Below are 15,057 nucleotides of genomic sequence, written 5' to 3' on the forward strand. Positions count from 1 at the left end.
AGAGAAGATTAGGATGGTGAAGGGTCTGAGAAATGACAGGAGCAAACGCTGACTGGAAAAGGTCTGAGGGCCCATGAGATCAGTCTTTAAACACCTGAAGAACTACACTTCAACAGAACAAATGGCCAATTCTTTATGACTACAGAAGGCAGGACAATATATTAGTGGGTAGAAGTAAAAGGAACACAGGTTAAATGAAATCAATATGAAGTAAATAAAAATTTCTGTAACAATAAGCTGTTTTGATATTATTTTATTTGTTCCCAGCACATCTTAAAAAAACAAAATCACACATGGGCATTTGCTTATAGAACAGTACACTGGAGGGAAACCAATAAAAGAGAATCTGAACATACACCGAAAGCACAGTACATAGACTATGTTGTGAGCCCTTGTGGAAAACAACATGGCTCAGTATGAATTGACAACGCTATACTGGAATCTCTCAGGAACTTCCCTTCCCACTACATATCCACTTTTAGACTATAAATGTAAAGAGAAGAACTGTATGCATTAGTTACAGCAGTAAAATGGCTTACATACAAGTGCTTACCCACACATAATTCCCAAAAGATTTACTAGAGTACTGGCAGGAATACGCACTGCCTTGGAGGAAGACTCAGGATAAGATTTTATTCAAGTTGTATCAGAGCCAAAGTATTTCACAGGCTTAGCAAAAATGGACAAAAATTAATATGACCTACACAAAATTCTCATAAGATTTACCACTGTTCAGGAACAAAAATATTTATTAACCAGAAGGCACCATTACACAAAAGGACTGACACACAATATAAGGAATAGACCCCACTCCCCCTTCCAGGCTCTGCTCCCCAGGGACCATGTGAGCAGACATCCAAAGCACAGAGTGAGTGTCTCAAGGCTGGGTGAATAGCCACACTTCAGAGCTACCAGGTTGGGACAGTAGGAATGAAAATGTAGGGATGGAAATTCCTGTTGACTGATTAGTACCTCATCTGTATGTGAGGGTACAAGTCCACCATACAATTAGTTAAATATGCTAGATGAGCCAAACCAACAATGGAGAGGATTATCAGATTAATGCACAACTACTTAATTCCTGACATGTTTTTAAAGAGGAATAGCCTTGAGCTGATAAATAACCTCTGTCTTTAAAGACTTATCCTCTTCTTCTCATTTTAAATGGCTATTTCACGATGGGGGTGGGGGGGGGGCAGAGGAAATCCCAAAAAGGCACTGTGAGCAAAGGGGTACTATTTAAATAGCTCAGTAAATAACTATTTATAGAAACTATACCAGTATAAGCATGTCATGTTCTTTTTGAATATCCAATTAAGAGTTAAAACATGTTTCATGTGGTGCTTAAGGTGGTCATGAAAAACTGCCAACAATAAGGTGCCTTAAAAACATGTATATATGTTACTTAGAAATCTACATGAAAACCAGATCTCTCTCTCTCTCTTTCAGAATGGGAATTCAGAACACCTGAAAAATTTTACTAGCAATACTTAATGTATTATTTTTCCTTTGTAAAAAATATATAAAATAATATCCTTTGGGAACCTAAAAAGAAATCATTTCACAGACCTAAAGTTAACTGAATTCAGTGATGGCTCTTTGGCTTGAGTATGATAGATATTTGTTAAGGAATTAAATTCTATAGTTAGAAAAGCAAGAGAAAGCTCATTCTTTAAGATTCTTCCAAGGTTTTTAAAGGGAATTCTTTATAATTACAAAAAACTAAATGCTTCCTAAGAATTTAACATTGATTTTTAAAATAATTAGAGATTGATACAACCTAGCTAATGACAGACTGTTAGTAATCCAAACAGATTTAGTCATAGGTTATACTTGATTAGGCTACATCAATAAAACAACAAAAACTAACTTCCTATTTTCAGATCAGTGGAAATATTAACATGATAGACTAAAGATGAAAGAAAAACCCATATGCAAACAGAACAAATAACACCTTGACACTCCCTTTGAGGAAAAAAAAATCTTAGACCCAAGTCCAGTTTATTAATAATATGTTTCTATAATCTTTCAACATTATACAAGCAGTTTTTACAGTTAAATTTCACACTGAAGACAAACACTATTTGGCTTAGGGAACAGAAAGCTAAGTAACTTACATCCTTCATATCAGTCAGTATATTTCAACAGTTTCAGTAAACCTTTCACACTTTCTGGATTTCAGCATCAATGTATAAGTTCATTTTTTTCCCCTTTCCTTTTCAGGAAAGTGATATTAGTAAGAATTAAATGAGTATGTTGACATATGGCTCATTTGGGAACATGAAGCCTTGGGCAAAGCCAAGCTTCCATAACTCAAAGCAAAGGTGAAACAGCGAATTCTTCAATCCTAAACTGGCACCTGTAACACTTTCTGCTTTTTTTCCTACCATGAGCTAAGCCCTAATTAAAATCAAAGTTGCTAAATCTTAAGTGATAAACAAAAAGGTACTAAAGCTGTCCTTTACTCTTATCTCAGTTCCTTAAAATGTAGATATGCTTTCCACAGCATTCCATTTGGCTGCCTCAAGCACCACCACATGCAATTTGTGAATCAATCCATATTGAATAAGCGTGTTCTAATATTGATATGGAATAGAAGCTCAACCAAACCCAGCCCATTTGAAGACTTGAGGGAACACACTGCAGTTTAGGACTTCACAGCTTCTGTGATTGACTGCAGTTAAGAAGTAGCTCTGAAAAAATGACAAGGGAAAATCTCTGGGGCCAACATGCAGAAAGGCATTGTCAAAATGCAAGCTAGGACTTAGTTACTAATATTCTGGAAAAAAAAAAAAAAAAGGTTTCCTTGCAACCATCTGCATCTGGTATATTATGCACACTGATGGCAGCTCATCCTTTATTGCATTTTTTTTTTGTTTGTTTTCCAAATCAACACAGCTATGCCAACTAGATGGCTTCCAGCTTCACAATAACTTTACAGTAATAGTCCCACAATATGCAAGCGCTTTTAGGAAGAAAACTCCTAATTATTCAGAAGCAGAAGAATGCAATCCTCTTTTCTGTGGTAAATACTGGGCACATTAACACGTGACTTCCACAATTCTTACCCAAAATAAAAAAGCTCAAGACTAATTCACTTTTGCACAACTATAAATTGCACCAAACATTAAGGCAACAGTTTCTCTAAGGGCCAATAAGAGACCTGTTCATATTAGGTCTCTTCAATTCCATTTCTCACTAGCAGCAAGTTCCCATTACCATTGAAAACCCAACCAAGTGAGACATCATCAAAATATAAGCAAAATATTACAAACATGACTAGCTTAAGAAAGTCAGTGTTACCCAGTTAGAAAACCAAATAGGCTATGGGTCTTCAGAATTTTAAATAAACTTGTCCAGAATTAGTTAAGAAGCCTCACATAGACAATGTTCTCCAGGCTTTAACTTTCACAAAGCCATTTTCAGATACTTCAAAATCAAGAGGTATGGTTTAAGTGCTTCTGTGCATATTCATGAACTCAGTGCTCCAGACACTAAGTTTGTACTCAGGCACCTCCCAGATATGAATGTGTCAAAGCTGGGTGAAGGCTTTCTGATTTACTAAATCAGAGTGAAACAGTACTGATGAAGGTTCTTGCGTTTCAAAATGATCCCTGTAGAAATGATTCCAACTACAAAATATAGTCACCATTATAAAATTAAGGTTGGGAAGGCCTGCATACATGGAAAAAGAAACACAAAAACATAAATCACTAATTTCCATAAGGTTCATGTAGAATAGTGACCACAACAATTCCAGGTGTTACCTTTATAGATTCTTAATATCTAATACAGATTTGTGAGGTTGTTGAAATCTCAACTCCCTGGGAAAGAATACTAGAACAATCACATGCAAAGGAATGGATTTGCTTGTGAATCCGTTTTATTTTTTAAAACTGCTCAGAAACATGTATACACTTTCAGTGAGATATTAGTACCTTACTAAATTTTACATTTTGATCACCAATTAGGAAAATCATCGTCATGAATAGATGCATTTTATAAAGTTGAGAATATGATCATTCTAGAGGCAATTTCCTCATCAAGTGTCCAACTATTTCAAATCATCAAGGGTTTTAAGCATAGATTTGCTGGAAATTTTATAATTAAAAATAAATCACCAATGAAGAGAGGCAGCTTCTAAAAATACATAGTTTTAGTTTTTGTCGTTACACTAGTACTTAATTTTGATTTGTTTACAGATTTAATTTTGTTAGTTTGAGGCCAATTTTAATAGTTAAAAATTATCATTTTGAAGTCTTAAAAATACATTTTGTCAAATTTAAATTTTCACTTTTCTGGTTAAGGCTACTTCAGATAAAAAAGATAGTAAACTGCCCCAAAATAGTTTGAAGTTGTTGCTACACAGAGTGTCCTTTCAAAGGATCATCTGCATTTTGACATATATTATCTGATTAAATATTAGTTTTAAAAAGTTATCAAAAGTTAGGTATTGCAGTAAGAAAAGAATCCATCTTAAAATGTAAAACATGAACCAAACAGACAGTGATTTAAAGTAATAATTTCACTCATTTTAATAGCCAGGTTAAATGTAAAAATGTTTGCTAAATGTGATTAATGCTTTCTTTATTACATAAGAAATATGATATTTCAAACTTCTGATTATGGTATATGCATTAATACATTTTTAAAAAAATTTAGGTTAAACCAGTAATTCAAAAAAGGCATTAAACCATTATTAAGAACTAATTTGAAACTTATTTTCACATGAAAATTTACCATGCTATTTGGGTTAATTTAAAAAATTAAAGATTTTTGTCATTGAAACTGTTGAGGCTTTCAAATCCAAATGCTAAATCATGACTGTTTCTTTAGCCAAACGGCTCTTTCAGCTGGAGACATTAGGGTCAGGAGTCTTCCTTCTGTTCCTGTTGCAGCTTCTGCCGCTCAGCAACAAGCATGGGACAGGAGAAACACTGGGACTCAGGGTGGATAAAGGCATTCATTTCATAGTAAACCTGTCCTTCACAGGAATAAGTGAAGGATAAGTCAGCTTTTCTTACAAAACATACTATGAATGATCTCAGTGATGCAAATACAAACTCATATCTCAGCAGAAAGAGAAACATCAAGAACAAAAATGTGTCCCCTCACAGAGTAATTCCTATACTGGTAATTACAACTGTATACTAATTTCAAAGAAAACTGTAGGCCAAGCACCTTATAGAATTGAAGGCCTCCTAACAACAGGTTGCCTATATTCTTTCCTCCCTTAATGTCCTATCACAGTATAACACGTTCTTAGAAAACATATACCTGTATTACTCCTCAGCGGACTCTTTTCCTAGATATCTGCTTCCCAAAAACGTTCTCTCTCTCTTTTTTTTTTTTTTAAAAAGGCCAGAGAAGCAATGATACTGCCTTTGTTCCTCAAGAGGAAGCATTAATCTAAAACAGCAGGCAGAATCTTCCTCTGAAATATCTGGTAGCCTTGTGATGCTTGACTAAAATTTGAAATTATAAACAGTTGGCTGTAAACTGATATACCTACACTGAGAGAGATTTAAGAACACCATCTGTCAATCCATAGATGTGGAAACAAAACTACAGAATGAAAGCAAACTTATGTTAAACCAACAATCAAATGTAGTCAAAATATAGTCCATAATGTATCTGATTACTGGTATAACCATATAGTTCAAGACTTAAAAAAAAAAAGGTGACATTTTCCATAATGATACTAATGGATTTATAAAAGGTTTCTATTTCCAAAGATATTACTGGGGTCCACATATTCCTTGACAGACTTCAGCATTCCAAAGCCGACATCGGAGATACTTTCCTTTAGCCACTGCTTCCGCAACTTGCCCACTGGAAAAACAAAATCAAAAATGCTTTAATATACACTATGATGCTGGGAACCAATCAATCTTGTGACCACGAGTGAACAAACACTGTTTGATAAATGCTTTTATTCAAAAATGAGAAATGTTTTGCTTTATTTGATTTATTGAGCCCACCAGACTATCAAGCTCATTAAGCTCAATGCATTCCCAGGGGAAGTCTGTGCTCCACAGTGTCTCCTTTCTCTGTAAACTATGAAATGGAGATTGAAGGAGGCTTGGACTGAGATTACAGCCCATTTTAAAAATAAAAATGATGATTAAAACATGCATTTCAAAAGAACCCACCCCCATCTTAACTACTAAAACGTACCAAGTTTCAGAGAAAATAAAGTTAACTAAAGAAAAACATCACATTGGGATGCAATTGTTGGCAAAGCTTTGCAAAACTAACAGTATAGATCCTTAAAATATTTTAAGGAGCACAAAGACTTTTCCAAAAAAATCTGAATCTTTAACAGGCTTATGGGGAAAAAAAAATTAGCTGTGAAGCTTTCTGTTTACATTTTCTTGTCACAGGCTTTTAAATAAATTTGCATGTTCCCAAATAATGGTTACTTTCTTCCTATTGTTTTTTTCTAATTAAGAAATATTTTGGGCACTGAAAAAAATTAGATGCCTAATCCATTTTAATCTTTAGCTTTATAAACTATCATGTTCTTATTCTTTGTTTCTAAGTCTTACTAATTTAATTTGAGAATGAAGTAACATAATAATTAGCAGCATGAATTATATTTTAAAAGGCACTCAATGAAAAACAAAACTTTTCTAAATATAACTTTTATAAGAAAGGATATGTAAAAGAATTCTGAACTGTCAACTTAATTTGGCACTGAAAAACAAAGCAATATGCTGACTTATCTGTGGCAAAATAAGTAAGTCTTCTAATTTATGGTTAGGATTATTTGTAGTTAGTATTTCTCAAACACACGCATTACTCAAATGGTCATTTTCCACAAATGTTCATTATGATCCAAAGTCATCAACAGTGATTTGTTGACCCACCAAAATGGGAAACCTTCTCTCATTAAACTATTCAGCCTGTCATTCTAAAATGCACTCCCATTTATCAGGCTGCAGCAATACATCATAGCATCTGCCTTTTGGAAACCTTAAATACCATCTCAGCTCAACTCAAACCATCTTCTGTGTCCAGTTCTCCAGGAAACCATCAAATTGTCATCAAAATAATAAATAGCATGGTTTCTGCCTAGATTTTAGAAATAAGGGAGTATTGCTGGTGTTAAGAAAGGGGGTAATGAGGTTCAGCAGGGGGGAAAAAACTGAATTCAAAATAAAAACTTTTGTTTAAAATATATCTAAAACCAGAGGCAAAAATTACAAATTACTACTTATACAATCTCTGCTCCGTAAGAGATTTTTCTGCCAGGATCTTTTATTTAAGGGACAACTCATGACTATGCATTAGCCTTAGTTTTCTCATCTGCAAATGGATTAGAATCTATAGTCTATTAAATTCAAATATTCTATGATTTTAAGAATTTAACAAGTTAAAAATCAGTTATTTCCAGATTTGCTCTGTAAGATTAAAAAAAAAAGTAACTAGTCTAAGTGTTGGAGGTGGCATTAGATTACTGTGTTACTTTCTATAAGCTAACTATACTGAAGTAGCTCAAGAGGGGCGAGAGCAGTCAATGCCAGATCACTGTTATCTGTAATATAGTTTCACTGAATGTGTCCTGTGGTTATAGATGTAATTGTCCTGAAAAGACTGCAAACAACTGCTCCAACAAGATGGAGCACATTAGAAGCTCAGCAGGATGCCCAACAGCTAGCTTGTCTGCCTGGTTTTACACCTCTAGTAATAATGCAATTCCACAAGGAACTGAACCATCATCTGAGAAGCCACCCAACAGCCATTGCATATTTAATGAAGTCTCTCACCAAGCGCTGGAAAACAGAAGGTGCTTGGAGTGCATCATTAGTTCTGTCAGAAGGATAATTTACACATCTATCTTGTCAAATTTTCTATGGTTTATACTTTTACAATAATCAATCTAACATACATTTGATTAGTGAACTAGAAAGTTTAAAAAAAAAAAAAAGACAGTACAGCCAACAAGGACCCTCATAAACATACTTGATGAAAGAATTTAACCCCTTGGTGAGCTTCTTTTAGTACTGATAACAGAAACTGAAATGGGGTAAGAAGCCAGGGCTTATACAATTAAAGGGATTAGAAATCTTTGGTTTTGTTCAATAAATTAAGTCAACTACATTGTACAAAAAAAAAAAAAAAGCAAAGTATAAGCAAAAACAATGTACATTATAAGGCAATTACTGAAACCAGTTTGTGGCTATAGAAGAACTTTCTGTGGCTACCTCAGATTAAAACAACAAACTCCACAGGCCTAATCCCAGAGAAGGAAGACTCTGAAGCAGAAAATTTATGTTCCACAGCTAGACAACAATGCCCTTTGCTCAACCCTTAGACTGCACTGCGAGGCATTGGGAAATTAGCTGGCTATACTGTCCTGCAGACAGATGCACTATATATACACACCTAAACATTTGTACAGTTCATTTTCTGAAAGGGAAGAAATGATTTCTCTTTTATGTAGTGTGCCACATTGCAGGAGGAAAGAATGATGAATAAAAATTGCAAAAACAGTAAGAGATAGCCTAAGAATACTTTCAACACCTGGTATTATCATCCATTGAAAAGGCGTATGCACATTCAGACCACATAAAGCACATTCTTCTTTCTAGGCCTGGATCATCTGATGTGAGACATTCATGGTTGCTGATTCAAGTACTTTCCTTTTACTTAACCGAGAGGTAACACTAGAGCTACAAATGCCTGGTCTACCATCTTCAAAAACAAGACAGAGATCCCAAATTCCACAATTCATTATTACTCTATATAAAGAATGCCTTAGGTATATAAACCAAATATTTAAGTCTTGTAAAGTATTTTACAAGGTACAAAAAAGGTGAATCCAAAATTGAATGTTATGAAACTAATGGTGTAGGGGGATCTGAACTAAAAACTGAGTTCACCTTTTTAGAGTCTGATTTTTGAATAATAAATATACAAAGAAACTGTTTTTTTTTAAAATGTGTCTTTCTAGAATATACAGTACATTTTTAAAAATTTACTTTTGGAACAGAGAAAATGAAAGCTTTCAGGGATAGTCTCCTATCCCCTTTGGATGCTAACAAATCAAGGAAGATCTCAAGTTTTGTGGTATGATCAACAGTATAAAAGAATAAACAGACATGTGAGGGGCACGGGGTAAAGAGATTTTGTATGTGGAAAATGTGAACATGGGGGCCAGCCTAGCCCTCTGGGGCTACTCATATTCACCTTATCTGGAACTACTCTTTGTGGTTTAAGGGACCAAAAACTTAGCAAAAACTATCAAATAGTTCCATTATAAAAGGGACAAACCTGGGGTTTGTTGGGTACAGAGGTCTCTTTAGCTAGATATATTTTAACTTTCTATATTCTCCTTTTGATTATAAAGTCAAAATGACTTTTATACTTTTATTTAAAAGAACGAATTATGGAATGAACCATACACTTAAAACTTACTAAAACTACAACACAGAAGTAGAATTTAGTCAAAACCAAAAAGCAACTACTCATTATTATGATTGCATTTTGAGGGCTGAAGGTATATAGCTTAGTGGCAGAGTGCTTGCCTAACATGCCCTGGGTTCAACCCCCAGCATTGCAATAATTGGAACAAAAAACCCTGTATTTTTGGAAACTCAGTTTTCAGCATCCTCGATAGCTATCATTAATATACAGGTCATATTTTAAAAAGGAAATCTAGAGTTCACTGCTGATAGAAGTATTCTGAGCAATGACTTTTTATTTCTAGATTTAATTAATCAGACCAAACTCCTGATAGATCATGTAAGGAACCAGTGTTGCAAGGACATCCAGTCTCTTGTCAGATGAGGCTTTGGCATCCTGGAACTTGCTGGCACTAACAGGAACAGGAACAGAGAAAAACAATGGACTGTTTCTACTCTTTGAGTTATATAGTACACCTCACTGTAATATTTCTTCAGATGGGGTTTTTGGCCTGAAAAAAAGAGGAGGTAGTAGTTTATTTGTGTGTGCTATAAATATAAAACACATTTCTGTTTGGTTAGTTGGTTTCAGTGGAGGTGTATACTGAATGTCAGCCAACAGACCTCTAACAGAGGGAATGATAACATCTACCCTTTAGCAGAATATGAGACAGGACCATGACTATTAAAACAAAAATAAATTTAATGCTTACTAGGTAATAAAGGTCAATTTGATTTAAGTCATCTGACTAATTTTCTACTAATTAAACTTCTGATATCATGAAGACAAGTTCATGAATATCAGGAACTTTACTAAAGCAGTTAAAATCCAGTATTATAAGATTTTTCTCTCATTGTCAATACTCAAAATGTCAGTTTTCTTAATGCTAAGATTTCTTTAGTACAGTTTAGCTATAAGTGTTTACAGATCCTTAAGTAAGTCTTCAGAGATTATGAAACTGAAAAAAATGTTTAGATTATTAGTATGATAACACATCAGAAGAGCTGGATTGAGCCTGTCCTCAGAATCATAATTAAGTCCTAATTATATTGTATGTTCACAAATGATGCCCTGGCACACTTAAAATTTAAACCAGCATAGCAATCAATATCCATACAATAGAGACCAAAGCCAGTGAAAAGGTCAAATAATCTGAGATAAGAATAGAAAAAGACAAAAAGCATTGTATGCTTCTTGAAGACTAAGGCCATGTTTTATTCTTCTTTGTGGTGCTGTTGCATAACATAGTATACATCATACAGTAAGAATTCAATAAATGTTAGCTAAAATTTAAAAAGTATGGAACGACAGTTATTCCGAAGCCATACATATGGTGTAGGAATTCCAGTATTTAGGGAAAGAAATATGGGTTTCCTCAACTTCCTTTGATTGTGTCTGTCTTGCATTTCCTATATTTTGACATTATTTCTTGGATATATTCAGAACTGTTACATAGTAGCAAATACAAAAGAAGTTACATCAGGAAATCTCAAATTCTCATTTCCTTCACAATCTCTAGAACTTTCTGAACTGTATCAGTAGTTCTCAACTGGTGTGATTTTGGTCCCCAGGATACATTTAACAATGTCTAGAGACATTTCTGGTTGTTATAACTGGGACATTAGTAGCATCTACTGGGTGGAAGCTACAGATGCTTTAAATGTCTAAAATGCACAGGACAGTCCCCACAGCAAAAAAATATCTGGCCCAAACTGTAAACAGTAACAGGACCGAGAAATCCTGGTGTCTGTTTCCCAGTGCTTATCTTTAGGTGCCCAATTTCCATAAAGGCTACTGTCATTGCTACAGCTAACTAACTGGATCAGCAGTAAGAGACTTACTACCATTTGCAAGGGGACCTTGTTCTAAATTTGACATTACTGATCACACGAGAGAAATTTTGGGAAAAGGGGCAGACAGAAGTTAAATCTGTGAGAATATCAATTATAAATGACAAATGCAATTTAATCTAATGTCTACTGAAAAAAAAAGTTTCAAGTCATATTTTGGGAGACTATTTTCTAGATGAAAATACATGCAAAGTAAAGCTTTTAGCATTGTCCAAAAGAACACTCTAATGATAAAGAAAATGTTCTATATCTGCACTGTTTAAGATGGTGGTTATTAGTTACATGTGGCTATAAGGCACTTGAAATGTGCCTAGTGTAACTAAGGGCATGAATTTTAAATTAAATTATTTGATTTAAATTTAAAATTAATTTAATTTACAGTTTAAAATTTAAATTTAATTAAAATTTTAATTTTAATTACAGAATGTAAATATAAATGACTACATGTATACTAGGGGTTTCTGTATTCACCAGCAGAGTTATAGATAACACAAGAAATAAATTTTACTTAAAGTCACCTATTTATTAAAGGATCATCTATTAGGACTGTTTGCTAATCACTGAATCTAACCATGAAAAATATTCTGTAACAATATGTGCTTTCAGACTAATAATTTTCTGTCCTACACATAAAACTGTTGGGAAGAAAAAATTCTCTTTAGAAGTCTAACGAGCAGTAGTATTAACTATCTTCTCCTAATGATACTGATGAGGCTGAAAGAAATATAAATACAGCATGTAGCAGAAGAAAGTGAACACAATGCTGTCCCTGACTGTTCTCTTGAACTGTCGCATCTGTAGCTGCACAGGTGGGGAAGGGTAGGAATCAATACATTCTTGCTATGGGTTTTCTGTCAACTCCCAAAACTGCTTAACCTACGATATAGCTGAAGTAACATAATGTTCTGCTAAATTAAAGGTTAAATTGTTTTTCAGTCTGTTCTTAAGATAATTATTTACTATATTGCTTTAATAGAAAAAATATTATAATCATCATCTAAAGTCTATGAGAAAAGGCCAATCACAAAGAAGAAACTGGGAAAATTAATTTGAAGGGCAAAACAAAATTTCTGCATCTACAGCAATCGGATAAAAACTCAATGTTGGAAAGGCTACACCCATCTGAAGGTTATCAAAAGAATAGAATATTGACACTGATATTCAAGATACACAACAAGTTACATCATTAAAGGGATCCCCCATGTTGCCTGATTATAATCACCTTCTCCCAAGTTCTGACTCCTTTAGAAACCATTAATCACTTCTCTGGTTCCTATAATTTTGTCATTTCAGAAAAATTATAAAATCATACAGTATGTAATATTTTGGGTTGGTTTTTATATACTCAGCATAATTCCATGGAGATTCGGCCAACCTGTTACATGCATTCATTCCTTTTTACTGCTGAGTAGTATTCCATGGTATGGATATACTGCAGTATGTTTAGCTATTCACCAGCTGAAGAATATCTGGGCTTCCCAGTTTGGGATCATCATGAACACAGCTGATGTCTTGTTTTGGATATGTGGTCTGCACATATTTTCTGCCTCTTTTCCTTCTCCTAATGGAGTCTTTCATAGAGTAAAAATTCTTAATTTTGATGAATCCAGCTTGTTAATTTTTCTTTGTATATTTTTCTTTTGTTGGTGTCCAGTTCAAGAATAAGAACTATTTGACTACCTCTCAATCCCAAAGATTTTATACTATGCTTTTCTTCTAAAAATTGTAGCATATTATGTTTTTCATTTAAGTCCATTACCCATTTCGAGTGAATTTTTGTAGAGATGTGAGGTTTGGGTCAATGTTTTGTTTTGTGTTATTTTTGACCACAGATTTGCAAATGTTCCAGCACCAGTTCTTGCAGGATATGCTTTCTCCACCAAATTGCTTTTGTATTTTTGTAAAAAATCATCTGGATGGATATATTTGTGTGGGTGTTCTTCTCAATTCTGTTCCACTGATCTATGTATCTTTCCTTCAAAACCACACAGATTACTGTAGTTATAAGACTCAAAATTTGATAGACTGCTGGGCATGCTGGTGCATGCCTGTAATCCCAGCAACTCAGGAGGCTGAGGCAGGATTACAAGTTAAGGGCCAGCCTCAGCAATTCAGCAAGACCTCGTCTTAAAATAAAAACTAAATTGGTTGGGGGTTGGGGATGTAGCTCAGTGGTAAAGCACCCTGGGTTCAATCCCCAGTTTTAAAAAAACAAAACAAAGAAAGAAAGAAAGAAATCAGGTAGACTGATCGCTGTCATTTTATTCTTCTCTTTTCAAAATGTTTTAGCTATCTAGTTCCTTTGCCCCACCACTTCTATTTTAGAATAATCTTTCCTATAATCACAAAATATCCTTTCTGCAATTTTGATCTGGAGAAAACTGACATTTTCACTATGTTGAATCTTCCATTAACCCAAGAACACTATATACTCCTTCATTTATTTAGGTCTTCCTTGGTTTCTTTCTTCAACATAATCTTTAGCACACAGATTCTATATCTATTTTGTTAGATTTGTGTGTAAGTATGTACATCTTTTATTAGGTTTATGCCTATTTCATTTTTTGAGGAACTATAAATGGTATTGTTTTAAATCTTGGTTTCTATATGTATTATTTTCCCCACTCTTTTATTGTTATATTATAGTTGTACATAGTATATGTATTATTAATGTATATAAATGTAATTGATTTTTGTGTGTGATCTTATATTCTGCAAATTTGCTTTGTGTAGATTCCTTGGGATTTTCTACAATGACAATCATGTAATTTACAAATAAGGGCAGTTTTATTTCTTCCTTTCCAACCTATATGCTTTTAATTTCACACTAGAAGCTTTTCAACAAATGATCCCAAAGCTGATCTTTTATAGAGTGTCTTTTGAGTAGTCTTTTGAAAAAAGTTGCTGATACCATTAGATTTTGTTAAGACCACAGAAAAGAGCTAAGAGTAGCTGCCCTGTGTTTATAATAGAAAATTATTTTGATAGACACCAATATTTAAATTAGGACTGGTTATGCTTAATCAATGTTTTTTACTTTCTGACAAGGTCTTAGATATAATTTTAGCGAATGAACAACTTAAAAACTTCAGTCGTAAATTGAAATTAAATACATAGCTGACATAAACTCTGCTGGTTAAACTGCCCAGCTCGTCAGTTATAAAAACAAGCATTATGAAGATTAAGTTAAGCAGACTTTATATTTCCTATAGCCTCCAGTTCCAGACTACATCTGTTTTCTTTGATACACAAAACCAGAGTTAAAATAGCTCCATTTATCACAGCATGATTGTAGGCAGACAAACCAGCCTGTCTGTTTCCAGATAGTGAAAGCAACTGTTATTAATCACAATTACAGGCCAAACCCTCTATGAGAAATTGCATCAATATTCTTCCAACCCCAAGCTCCTCTCGTAAAGAACTCAAAAATGGTACTGAGAGCATCATGACACTCCCTGAAGGTCAGTAAATAAAGATGCTTCTCTAAGGTTGGGTTTTCAGTTCAGGATGCAAATCAAGGAAAACCTTTTGAACACATAAAAAATAAGTGATGCCTCAAAATCTCCAGTATTGACTAAGTTTATCAGGAAAATTAAATGCATTATTTAAAATTCATATTGAAAAGGTTTCTTCATGAACTATAATGAAAAGTAACTGACATTTAACATTTATAAATCAAATGATTTTAAGCAGAGAAGCCATTATAGAAACAGATACTTTTCTGCAACAAATTTCATAGCTAATAGTATGAAAGAAATTTTTTTTCTTGCCTTATAGATTTTAAGAAACCTTCCCATAG

The 15,057-nt window shown here is 33.9% G+C and overlaps 1 protein-coding gene across 2 annotated transcripts in view; it reads right to left on the reverse strand.

Annotated features, from left to right (window-relative positions):
* Nucleotides 1-238: 238 nt before the first annotated feature.
* Nucleotides 239-15,057, reverse strand: part of Agps (alkylglycerone phosphate synthase) — a 131,956-nt gene continuing 117,137 nt past the window's right edge. For both annotated transcript variants that reach the window (XM_076865890.2, XM_076865891.2), the window contains exon 20: nt 239-5,832. In XM_076865890.2, the coding sequence (XP_076722005.1) occupies nt 5,711-5,832 (122 nt within the window). In that variant the 3' untranslated portion in view covers nt 239-5,710. The remainder of the gene's footprint in view (nt 5,833-15,057) is intronic.

This window comes from Callospermophilus lateralis, chromosome 9, assembly GCF_048772815.1.
Source record: "Callospermophilus lateralis isolate mCalLat2 chromosome 9, mCalLat2.hap1, whole genome shotgun sequence".
NCBI classification, from domain to species: domain Eukaryota; kingdom Metazoa; phylum Chordata; class Mammalia; order Rodentia; family Sciuridae; genus Callospermophilus; species Callospermophilus lateralis.